Source organism: Salvia splendens, chromosome 19 (assembly GCF_004379255.2).
Source record: "Salvia splendens isolate huo1 chromosome 19, SspV2, whole genome shotgun sequence".
Lineage (NCBI taxonomy): Eukaryota > Viridiplantae > Streptophyta > Magnoliopsida > Lamiales > Lamiaceae > Salvia > Salvia splendens.
This window is the reverse complement of record NC_056050.1, coordinates 26,429,663-26,443,522: the sequence shown is the minus strand read 5'-3', so window position 1 is coordinate 26,443,522 and position 13,860 is coordinate 26,429,663. Positions and strand designations below refer to the sequence as shown.

The following is a 13,860-nucleotide window of genomic DNA, read 5'->3' as shown; positions in this document are numbered from 1 at the left end:
ACCATAACTTATTTTTACAATTTTTACGGAAATTATTATATAAAAATAACATAATGTTTAGATATGTTAAAAATTCTCACGCAAGATACTTTTGCAAAACACTACCATGTTAAAAAAATTATACTATAAGAATAAAAAATCTAATATTTTTAATGCCATTTCTTTCACATATCATAATTCCATCCTTAACATTTCAATCTGCTACTACTTATACCTACAACAATACATGGGTCACTATCTATATATAGATGAAAAATACTAAATTTCTGTTAATTTCTTCCAACACAGTTAATTATTAGACCTGAATTATAGGTGTGTGTTTTAATATTATGAGTTGTCTTATTCGTATACGGTTGTGTAGTGTCAATGATATATTGTAGTTTATTGCTTCGATTAGTTTTTTCACGATTGGTAGCAATTAATACTGACATGGTTTTATGAATGAATTAATATTCATAATTAATTTCTTTAAAATTTTCACGCCTGAAATCTATGAGAAAATATTCAGTGATCTAGACACACCACGTGACACATGATGATGTGGTCTGCCCCACTAATTAGAAATTGACAAATGGAAGTAATTGAAGTATAGAAATTACACTATATAAGGTATCTAGTTCTTATAAATTGAATAACATTTGAAATTTAAAAAATTTACAAATGTACAATGTAAACTATTAATACACATATATAATATTATATTTCATCTTTTTTTCATTATCTATTCACATCATTCTAGGTAATTTATTTAAAATTTGATTAAACTATTCTCTCTTTTTTTTTAAAAAAATTATGGAGTGTATATATATATATATATATATATGTATAATATGTATCTCAAAATCACAATACGTTAACATAAATTAACTATTTTTTCATTTGGTATTTATACATGAAAAAAATTTAAAATATAATGATAAAGTAAATCATAATTAATCATGTTAGTACTATAACCATGAAATTAAAATTGTTTATATAATTTATTTTACTATTACACTAAATAAAAAAAATTATAAATATTGTATGTATCTCAAATAATCCCAATAGATTAACCGAAATTTAGTAGTATTTTTTTCATTTTATGTTTATTTATGAAAATATTACAAATAAAAATATAATAATAAACTAAGTAAATCATAGTTAATCGTATTAGTACTATAGGCATGAAATTGAAAATATTTATATAATTTTGTTTTATCATTACAAAATATAAAAAAAAAATACGTACTTTATATATGTTTTAATAGTTTATATTGTTGTAATTTGTAAAGTTTTTAAATTTCAAATGTTATTCTATTTATAAGAACTAGATACCTTATTGTAATTTCTATACTTCAATTACTTCCACTTGTCAACTTCTAATTAGTGGGGCATACCACGTCATCATGCCACGTGGAGTGGTCTACCACTGAATATTTTCTCGAAATCTAGGTGTTAAACTATTGATTTGTAAAACGTTTTACAGACAGTTTCTGAAATACAGATAGAAAAAGAAGGTATTAAATATTTTATTTAAGTATATATATATAGTACATTGTGATACGTTTCATAATATGGTAGAAAATTATATTTTTTCCTTAGTACTATTTAATATCCCAAGAAAATGAATATTGCAAATTAGTACACGTGTATAAATTGTAAAAGAAAAAAATTATAGTAGTACATTGTTGTTGGCACATAATATAATGAAGTTAATATATTCTTGCTGACTCTTTATTTCTGTACCTTTTTTTTGGGTTAGTAGTATTATTTTTTTTAATTGCTCTTGCAATGCTAAGTTGCCATATTTTTAGCTAATTGAATGTTTTGAATGGGATAAAAATTACTTTAAAAAAATACTACCTCCATATTTTAAAAATAGCAATTCTTTTCATTTTAGTCCGTCTCTTAAAAATAGAAACTTTCAAAGTTTTTATTTTAGGAAATCTTTAAACCCATACACATCAATTTATTTACCGCTTATACCACTACAATAAAGTGGACCCCACAATCCACTAATATTAATTTCATTATTTTTATCTTCCTCTCTTTTGCTTTACCATTTTTTCTCTTCTTCTCTCTTATTTTACCAATTATGCATTAAAACTTGTGCAGTTTCAAAAGTTTCTATTTTAAAAATACGGAGGTAGTAACGTACTTCTGATTTCCACATATCATAATTGGGGAAGACATACACCAAATCGAAGTGAACACACCTAGATTATCGACCACTGATAATTCTCTCCGTGAGAAAACTGTTGTCTTTTCCCACCTCGGTGTCGCCTCTGTCAAACACTTAGAGGGGGGGGGGGGGGGGAATTCGGACACTAACCTTTAATCCACGAGCATAGTTGCCATATCAATAAATTTTCTCTCCGACTCTAAATTTGCAACAGAATCATGAAAAATCAAAACAAATGTTTCAAATAATTAAACCATGAAACAACATAAAACACAAAAATCCATAAATTCTTTATCATTTATGTAAAGTTAATTATTGATATTGTTGCTTAGATATCTCATATCACCATCAAAGGTAAAAACAAGCCCACTAGAAGCCGGTGTTTGTTCCGTGACACCTTTTGATACAAACTTTGGTTGTAAAGTTTCAAATATAGATAATGTATTATCACCTTATGAAATATCATGATAAAAGTAGAATCTTATTCATTCCACCTCAATATCAATTTATTTTGCATTTGTTTGGCTAATCAAATTGTAAATTTTACTCTTTCCCTAAAAAAGAAAATATATCTCAATTTTATTGATACATTAAGCAAATATACATCTCAATTTATTGATTGAAAATAAATATTGCCGCCCACACTGAAAAAAATAATATTCAAATCTCCAAATTCAAAGAGATAGAGAAACTGTGTTCGAATTAAATAAGACCTTCAAAAGGATCATATTATCACTACGAGCATTTATTTTATGATTTAAATGATTATAAAATATGCTATAAATTATTATTAATTAGTTGCAACTATCATATCAAAACCTATCATTGTTTTTAATTCTCTACATCAATATCATCGAAAAAATAGTTACAAGAAATTTAATGTTATTCTAGCTACCTATGTAGGTATATAGAATTAGAATCGGTAAAATTAGGTCATATATGTATATGGTTTGGCCCGACACAATCTTAAATTGTTAAATTCAATCATATCGATATTTCTAAGTTGAGCTACACAAAGCACCTATAAGTAGTAGTAGGTTACAAGCTAGGTAATTAAGGTAAATAAAATTAAATAAAAAAATTTGTGAAAGATATAATGGTTATATATATTATAGTCCGAATATAATTATCACAAATTAAGTTCGTTTGTAATTGTATCAACTCTTCACTTAATAGCTCAAGTTAAAAAAAAAAATTCATACGTTTTTATTGTCGAGTGTGGATTTCTTGGCACATGTCTTCACCTTTTGTTTAGATGTCGGAGTTACCCATAGTGATGTGGGCTATTTCATCAGTGTGATACTTATATGTGCTAAATTGTTCTTTCTAAATTGATAGACCACTAGATATATAGCTTTAATTTTTTAGATGAAACACATTATTCGAGTCAAAGAAGGCGAGCCAAAACAAATATCAGCAAGATATTACGAATTTAAACAAAACATGTCTGCATGACAAAAAAGGAAGAAAACACAAAATAAACGTAAGAGATAGAGATGGCTATACAAAAACTACTAACCTTAGAAAATGTCCAACTCCATCAAAAGACCAAACACCAATAAAGACAAGACTAGAAATCATCAACAACGCAATACAATCATAAGTGTACTTACCAATGCGTATACAAACATGTACCTAAATACCTATGCGTATTCTTGATATATATTAACATTGGAAAAAAATAATGAAATAGTAAAATAAACTTGAGGTCTGATGAAGCAAATAAACAAGTATTTGAAGGTGCATTATATATTTCTAAAATTGAAGAGGTGACAGTCTTGCAGCCATACCATTTCTTATCCCAAAAAGGTGTGTACAAATAAAATATGTGGTATGATCCAACCTATTTAAGATTTCCCCACACACTGTAATTATGATGTTAAATTTCATCAATTTTTATATATTATTATATACGTCGACAGATTTAGGAATATTGCTATTCTAGAATATATGCACACTAATATTGGTAACACGTTTAATTGTTTTCTTGAAATATAGTTTTAAACGTCAAGTTTGTAGTATCATAGTTTTATTTTGTAAAGTAAATATTTTATTTTGTCAATTAACTAAGGATGCAAGATATTTATATGTAAATTGAGTAAACTATAAGATTAAAAAAAACCAATGTATAAATAACTTATTTTAATGAGCTATATGTAGTCCGAAACCTAATTAAGTAATTCATTAGGTCTACTTTCTGTCTTAAAAAAATCGGTTTAGTCTCAACTAAGCTTTGTATAAACTAATTATACTTTTCTTTCCAATTCATGTCATACATCTTTTATTACTACTAATTAAATCAAAGTCATGTAATTAAGTATTTATCCTTTTTTCTCAAAAAAACTATTCGTTTATTTCCTTTTAAAATTACAATTATGTCAAGGCCAGGGTACTATACAAATCATTAACTATTTTTGAAAGAACATGCAAGGACATCAATTTTCTCATGAAATTTTCAGCATTTAACCAAATTAACCTTTTTTCCCTGAAACATGTAATTTGCAACACTATTTAATTTGTTTCCACAATAAAGAACCAAAGCTGTTTTGAATAATATTTAAAGAAACCACCAAAAAAACAAAACATCAAAATAAAACATGAGCAAATTACTATTTACATCTGTATATAATAATCATTGAATTATCTTCTGCACACCTGCATTGAATTCCAACTCCAGTCCCAGAAATAAATAATTTCTCAACTTCTCCATAATGTTTTCATAAAAATCAATCTTTCTTTAATACACAGTCACAAATATTCAACAATATCTGATAATTTAAAAATTAAAATATCTTAGGCTTGATGTGGCAAGCAAAACATTGATTAAGGCTACTTAATTAACAAGTGCCCAAAAAGCAAAATTCCAGCAGAAAAAAAAGGCAAAGAACCAAAGGCAAAATGAAATGATTACATGAATTAGAGGGTCACACACAACCCCAATTTTTCATTAAAATCATTTTTTCCCTCTAAGTCTCTCTCAATTTTTTTTGACTTGAGATTGGGTCCCATTTTGGACACCATTGTCTTTATGGATTGAATGATAAAAAAGAGCACCTCACGTGGACTCTGAACCAAAGCTACTGTCCAACCACAATAATATAAAAAAATAAAAATAAACTAATTGAAAATAACTAATTTATAATAAGGGAGTATTAGTTTAGAAGAAGTTTTGGGATTTGAGTTGGCAAGAAAGAAAAAGATAAAAAGAGAAAAGAGTATTATATATATAATCACTTTAAATACCATAATTATCACCAAAAACGAAAAAGAGGAGAATGAATAAATAGATTAAAAAAAATCAAGAATGATCACAAAATCTCGTTATTCTTCTTTCTGGCGCATTTCAATAAAGGGTTTTTTGTCAAAAAGACAATAAAAAAAGAGCCCCAACAAAAGCATGTATTTTCTTTCTCCCCTTTGCAATTTATTTTTCTATTTTATTTTGCTTTTTAAAGCTCACACCCCATATAATTCCCACTCATTATCTTTGTTGCTTAAAGCTTGTCCTCATCTCTTCTCCCTCTCTCTCCCTCCATTGTTGAAGAGGAATTGCTTCATTCTCTCCCTCCATTGTTGAAGAGGAATTGCTTCACAAAAGAGAGAAAATATAGAATCAAGCATTTTCATTTTAATTTCTTCTTATGTCACACACACTAAATTAAATTAAGTTCTACTTCTATTCATTTTTCAAGAAGTTTTTTCAAGAAGTGGGGTTATAGTTATATTATTAAAAAAAATTTATAGTTATATTATTAAAAAAAATTCATGTTTTGTTACTATACCTAAATGTGATCATGGAAGGAGGTGATGACCATTTCCACCTCCACAACCACGGCCACGACCACCACCACGGCCGCCTCAATTTCCCGTTCCAATTACTCGAAAAGAAAGAAGACGAATCGACTAGCTCCCCCTACCCCTCCCTCGCCATCTCGGCCAGGGCCCCCTCAAACCCTAATTACAACAGCTCTGCCTCCGCCTCTGCCTCTGCCTCGTCACTCCAAATCATCACGGCCCCCGAGGCTTCCAAGAAGCCTCCACCTAAGCGCACGTCCACGAAGGACCGGCACACGAAGGTGGACGGCCGCGGCCGTCGCATCCGGATGCCGGCCCTCTGCGCTGCTAGGGTTTTCCAGCTGACGAGGGAGCTCGGCCACAAATCGGACGGAGAGACCATCGAGTGGCTCCTCCAGCAGGCCGAGCCGTCCGTGATCGCGGCCACAGGCACCGGCACCATCCCGGCCAACTTCACCTCGCTAAACATCTCCCTCCGCAGCTCCAGGTCCAGCATGTCGGTGCCGTCCCAGCTCCGGTCCACCTACTTCAACCCTAGCTACGCCATGACGTCGTCGCCGTTGCACCACCACCGCCGCGGAAGCTTCTTCCCTGGAGATCCCTCCCCCGCCGCCGCCGCGATCCTCAATTTTCCATTGGCCGGCGGCGGCCTGAACCCTAGCTTTATGACGCCGGCGAAGGAGGAAGCGCGGGAAAATTCAATCGATTTGGGGGAAATGGAAGACGGCGGAGGAATTGGGCGGAAGCGGAGGGCGGAGCAGGAGCAGGAGCTGGGGAATTACCTGCTGCAGTCGAGCAACGCCTCCGCCATGGCGGCGGCGAGCCACACCGCCGCGCCGGCGAATTTCTGGATGGTGGCGAATTCGAGCAACATGGCCGCCGGAGTCGATCCGATTTGGACGTTTCCGGGCGTCAACAGCAGCAGCGCCACCGCAGCCGCCGCCTTGTATCGGGGCAGCGCTTCGAGCGGCTTGCATTTCATGAACTTTCCCGGGCCAATCGCGCTGCTACCGAGCCAGCAATTGGGCGGAGGAGAGGCGCAATTGGGCACGCTGGGCGGGTTGGGTCATTATCGGGCCGGAGGAATGTCGGATTCTCAGGCGAGTGGGTCCCACGGCGGCGGCGGCGGAGACGAAAACAGCCACCAATCGTGAGGTGGAGATATGTAAAACACATACACGTGAGGTTTGAGTAATTTATTTTGTCTTTCAAAATTATTCATTTTTTTGAGTTTGCTTTTTTTTCTTCAATTTAATTTTTTTGTTTTTGAAGTGGTGTGATGATGAATATAGAGGAATTCTAGGGTTTTGGGAAGGCCATGTTTTTTACAGTTGGGATTATTGAGCTGATTTTTTTGTGAAGGGTTATAAGGTTAATTTGATGATCTTTTATTGCACTAGAGATTTGATCATTTTCATGTTACACTAGATAGAAACAAATATTTCTAATTTACTAGTCTTCCACATTTCACTTGATCGATTGTGAGAAGTGGAAATTAGAGTTCTTGAATAAATAAACAACTTATAAGTAACCTATAAGTGGTGAAGAATTTAAGCTCACTAGTGATCCCCAAATACACCTAGGCCAAAAGGGAAAAAAAGCATTCTTCTTTAATAATACTACTAGCTAGATACATGCAATTACTTTTAGTTTCTTGTATCAATTGAAGTAGTTTTGCATCACCACAATAACTAACCAAATGCATACTCAATCCGTAATTTTGAATTGGACGGGATATATATAAATATAACAGTGTGTCACGTCTGTCAAATTTCACTAGATATTTATTTATAAGGTCAGGTTAAAAATTGGTAAAACTCATTCATGTTTATGATTTTAGCAGCAAATATTGAAGTTTATAGGAGAAACCGGAAAAATGACATAAGCTCGTGATATTAACGACTATTTGTCATATTTTATATACTAGGCAACTAGCATATAACGATCAATACTAGTTCCATATAATTAGTAAATATAGTAAATTTTCTAATATTTCCCACATTGCATAGTCTTGGGTTTATTTTTAGTAGTAGTACTTTAAGTGCTAATAGTGTGCTAGGAGAAATGAAAGTTTGACATAACAACACATGCTTGTATAGCATGGGAAACCAATCTCTATGTGATGAAATCTTAGTGTCTTATATTTTACCCAAATATGTTTTTACCGAAGTCTATGATTAAATGAAATTTCCTTTTACATATTTCAAATTGTTGGAGAAGGATGGGCAATAGTAATTAGGCTGCGTGGGACCCCATACCTTATCTTCTGCTTCCAGGTGTTGGCTCAGGTGGCGGGCCCACACGCTGAAAATTTTGCCATAGTAAAATTTCTTCTTTTATTTTTACTACTATAGTTTATAGTAAAATATTAGTATTATAATTATTATTTGAGTAAATTGTCATAAAAATAGTTTTGCCATAGTAAAATTTCTTCTTTTATTTTTACTACTATAGCTTATAGTAAAATATTAGTATTATAATTATTATTTGAGTAAATTGTCATAAAAATAGTGAAATTTAATAAATTTTTGGTCCGTTCCCGACTTACAAAAATTAGTTAGAAAAAGTTATGATAACTCATAATAAAAAAAATCTGATCGTATTAGTGTAATATTATTAATATATTTTACACTTTTTTGCCAATGGATAATTGAGAACTTCAAACTTCATACTAATTTTTTGATTGATTACTAAAATTGCAAGACGGATCGATAATTGACCAAACTCCATAGTTTTTCTAACGATTTTAATAATAATAATAATAATAATAATAAGAACGAAGAAGAAGAAAAAAGAGTGTAGGTTTTAGATAGATCCACTGGTCCTGCATGTTTGAATAATAAAATAAACTTGATTTTGTAGTGATAGTGTGTAGTAGAATTTTCTTTAATTATATAGTAAAATCACTAGATAACTTATAGGAGTAATTTGTAGTAGAAATTTCTACATTTACATAGTAGAAGTAGTAGAATTATAGGACCATTGGGCAGTGGCGTATCCAAGATTTTTAATTCGGGGGTACGATATTTCCAATACCTTAGACCTTTAAAATTTGATCTATCATTTTTATTTCACTCTGTTAAATAAAATACTAGCTAGTAAATCTTTTGAGTATAAATTATTCATAAAAAGTATAAGTTATTTTTGAAATATAATAACTTCAAAATAAAAAGTAGAATAAATTAAAATTATAAGCTATTTTTGAAATATAATAACTTCAAAATAGAAAGTAGAATAAATTAAAATTACAGCAAAATACTTAAGTCTCCTAGTAAATCTTTTTATTATAAATTATTCATATAAAGTATAAACTATTTTTGAAATATAATAACTTCAAAATAGAAAGTAGAATAAATTAAAATTACAGCAAAATACTTAAGTCACCTATAGAATATAACTGTAAAAGGGAGTAAAATTAAAATACAACAACTAAAAAAATAAAATGTAGCAAAATAAAAGGGAATATGTGGTTTAATCGAATAAGAAGACAGATAGGCAATTTCCAAAATAGAACGGAGATAATAGGCATTCTTCAAAATAGAATGAGGAACAATTAAATGCAAGGAAATAAACTCTACAGCTCACAGCAACCAGGATCGAACTTGGGTCTCTGCGTAGACTAAGTGACATTCAATAGCTGGACTACAATGGTTTGATTGTAAAAGCATTACAATATATGCTTAAGGCATCAAATTTTTGGGGTACAACTGTACCCCTTATTCTACACTCGATACGCCAGTGCCATTGGGCTTGCCTATGGATTCACTGATCGTTACTACTTAACCTCGGGTTTAGATTGGACGAGGTTAGAACAGAGTTGTCACACCATAAGGTTTGACAACTTTAAGGACCGAAGATAATCGAGTTTTTCAATCCTAACAAACTGACAATGGAGTCGGCTAATCTCGACTCCAAAGCCGCCATTGTATAATGACAATATAATTATATATTCTCTTAGTAATTACTTAGTTTGTACAAAGTAATAACCGTCCATTTCAAGAGTGGGGCATGCACTAGAATGAGATAAGACTCAAACATGCAATAGAAAAGTCATATATGGACCACCATATATAGTTACTCAAACTAGCTTCACGTACTTTTTCATTGAAACATGTCACACCCTTCGACCTATCTATTTCTTCTTGTCCTAAAACTAACTATATTCCAAGACTAAAGTGCTTACATTTGCTGGCATCTCCAAAACCTCTCTGTTTGGGAAATAAATATGGTCGGCTTTGAAATATTCATGACTCGCACTTTGATCATATTAATTAATTATTTCCTAATGTGTACTGCTAAATAACTCATAAGTAGGGGCGAACAAAATATCTGCAATCAGAGTAATTGAAATTAACCCTAGTTTTTTTAATTACAAAACCCGAATTGTATTTAAATAATACTATGTTTTATTCCAATATTTTTAAGATTATATAAACAAATTATTTTGGATTTTCGGCTTGTTTGATTTTTTTTATTATTACATATATTTTATTTAGGAAATATTAGATTTTAGACTTTTGGATGTTTCGGATCGATTCAAATTTGTTTTTCAAAATTTAGATTTTTTGATGGGTTTAAAAATGTGATCTCAAATATGAATGTTCATCCTTGCAAACAAGACTAGAAAGACTTGCATCGTGAATACATGGGAATATGCGATGCGTAGGGCTTACTAGTCGTCAAATTTTGAATTGAAATGTTGGTTCTTTTTTTCTTATTAAGGATTAGTCGTCAAAAACTTAGAAGTTCTGTCTAGACTATTTATGCAGATTATAACAATTCATTTTGAACGGTTACACGATTTTCTGATTTGCTTAACTTTTAACAAAGGAGTTATGTCTACCTATTTTGTAAGGATGATTACTATTTTCTTTTCTTTTCAATAGCCATCTTCAACATATTGATTCTTTTTTTAGCATAATTCCATAAAGTATTAACCTAATATATTGACATAAAGAGAAGTCCTCCCCTATTTTGTTTTTTTCCAAATAGGAAATGAAAATAAATCCATTACCAAGTGGTGCAACATCCAAGAAAAGAAGTTGGTTATTTTCATGCAAGTTGGCTTTGGGATCCATTAAACACCATCTATTTCAACAGCCTTTTCATTGTTCAATGTTTAATTGGGATTGATGTTTGATGTCACAACATCATAATACTTTGGCATACAATTTGTCATATGATCGTACCAAAATGTCACATGGGGTTGGGACCAATTTTTGTACAACCAATTTTGGTCCCATTTCTAGAGATCTTGTAACCTCAAAATTAGTATTTTATCTGATTTTTTTTGTCTTCTTTTAGGAAACTAAACCCTAATTAACTAGTCCACGTCGAAGATTTTTGGGGCCAAATTGTTGTGTCTTAAGTTGCTAACACGTACAATTTTTTTGTTGCTAAATTTGGCTTCTTAAATTGTCCACTAATCATACTTCTTCATCTTAATGATTTTTTAGTAGTTGTAGTTTCTTGATTGTCTTCTATGTTTGGTCCACATATGATTGCTTTGTGGCTCGATCTTGATTAATCATTTGATGGTTTTTTGTTTAGTTTATAAATTGTGTAACTAATAATGCTACATATACATACATATAACATGTCGAATTATGAACTTAATACATTTGTATAGTAGTATTTGTTTTTCAATTATTTGGCATGAACTATGCTTTGTCATGTCTACATTAATTGATTGTTAATTATTGAATACACCATTTAATATATTATGTTGCAGATCAATGGAGTATTAAATAGTGTAAATGTATTAATACTTTATAAACATATTCAAAAGTATTATTCTCCCCACCCCAAAACTGTACTACTACTACTACTATACTACTACGTACTACATTGCTTTTTTACCCACTTCCTCTATCTCTATTGAATGATCATTGAAAAACTATTCCATAAAATTCGTTTTTATAGTTGTCTTCAACTATATTGTGCCACAATTCCGTCGACCCAAGCATTCAGAATTGGGGTTTAATACCATTCTTGATCCGCCATCCATTAGCAATGATGGTTTGTCGCACCGTGTTTTCCTTTCGATGTCAGCAACGTCCTTCTTCACTTTATCCGATCCCACTAGTTTTGTTATAATTATCCAACTTTCTAAATAACGGTTGAAAAGTATAATAGCGGTTAGACCATCTAGCAAACCGAGTTTAGAGCATCCACAGTGGTTATAGCCCAGCAATAGCCCAGCCATAGCGTAGCCACAAACTCCTCATGCCACATCATCAATACTAAAAATCCTCCTGCCACATCAGAAATAGCCTAGCCATAGCCTAGCCATATCATAAATAGCCCAGCCACATCAATAGCCACATCACTAATAACACAATATACGGAATTTAATTTACGAGACATATACGGGAAACATTAATAATACTATTTTAATTTTTTAAAAAAAGTACAATAAATTAAAAAAAGTATAAAAATTTTAAAAAAGTACATTAATAAAAAAATGATATTCAAAATCGCAAAAAGTACATTACTTAAAAAAAATCACTCGTTAATACAAGTGGTGCGAATGAAAATGAAGTGCAAATCGCGTATATATAGTGTTTCGAAAATTAAAAATAAAAATAAAAAATCCGCTGGGCTATGCGCTGGGCGATCCGGGTGCTGCAATGGAGCCGAGCGGATCGCCCAGCGGATTTTGACCGCCTAGCGCTAGGCGAAATTGATTTTCGGAAAACCGCTCGGCGGTTTTCGGCTCCTCCAATGGTTCGCTTAGCGACCGCCTAGCGCCGGCGCTCGGCTAAGCGGTGCGCTAGGCGCCATTGTGGATGCTCTTAATACTATAACGGTAATGAGAGATGACGAAGATATTTTAGTTAATCCAGACATGTCATTTTCTCATGTGGGTATTCTGTCGAACACATGGTTAACTTATGATCTTTGTTTTTTTTATCTCTTAGTTACTATACTACTTATGAATTTTCTATTTGGTTAAACTGAAATACAACTCACCTACACATATATTGTAAAAAAAAGAGTTCACACAACAATACAATAATAATATTAAATTAATTAATACTAAATAATGGACATGTGGCAAGTATTGTAGAAAGTGGCAAGCATTCAATGTCAATGTAAGCCACAAGAAACTCTGTTTGTTTTTACATATATATATGATACATGTGGGACATTTAATGATTTATTTATTGCTAAATATCACCTTATACCTAATTCAAGTTTCTTTTAAATAATGATATATATCTAATAAATTATTGATCTAAAATTAGTATACTATTTTTTCTGTAAAGAAGATCAATAGGATTAGAGTGTTAATTTTGAGGTTATACATTTTAATTTAAAATTTATTTTGATTTTTAAACTTTAATCCTTTTATTGATTATTGTTATGCTAGCAGAATAGATGATCCATTTAGGCCCAAACCCATCTAGCCTAAATAGCCCACTAATTTCGACCCTTAAAACTATGAGTAGCCCAATTCAAATTCAACCTTAATTATTATGTAGTGGACAATAATATCCAAACTCTTAAAAAATAATGGCTAATTTGTATGAACTTTTAGTTAAATTTTATTCTAAATTTTCTATAGAAAATTTAATTAAATTGTGATTTTTTTATATTTTTTAAAATTTAAATGTGAAATTATGAAAATTTTGTAACTATTCCATCAGACCAAATTTGTTTTGTTTTATTTTATGTATACTTTTAGTTTTCTATGCTTAAAATGACGTCGTTTAGTCGTTACATTAATACCGTCACTATTTATTAATATCACCAAATTTGAACTAATCCAAAAAATTAACATGGGACTATTTTAGTTTTTGAAATTTCCATTTGTCATCATATTACTATTCAATATTTATTAATAAATTACTATTTCTTAAATTAACAAAAAATATTATTAGAATCATTTTTTTAAAATAAAT

General features: G+C 31.2%; 1 protein-coding gene across 1 annotated transcript; it reads left to right on the top strand.

The window, feature by feature from the left end:
• The first annotated feature begins 5,520 nt into the window (after positions 1-5,520).
• Positions 5,521-7,352, top strand: LOC121778389 (transcription factor TCP14-like). Its single transcript, XM_042175736.1, has one exon. The coding sequence runs from the start codon at positions 5,956-5,958 to the stop codon at positions 7,108-7,110; it is 1,155 nt and encodes a 384-aa protein (XP_042031670.1). The 5' UTR covers positions 5,521-5,955; the 3' UTR covers positions 7,111-7,352.
• The last annotated feature ends 6,508 nt before the right edge of the window (positions 7,353-13,860 follow it).

Excerpts from the sequence above, each read along its gene's own strand:
- LOC121778389 (XM_042175736.1), top strand. The coding sequence starts at position 5,956 with ATGGAAGGAGGTGATGACCATTTCCACCTCCACAACCACGGCCACGAC.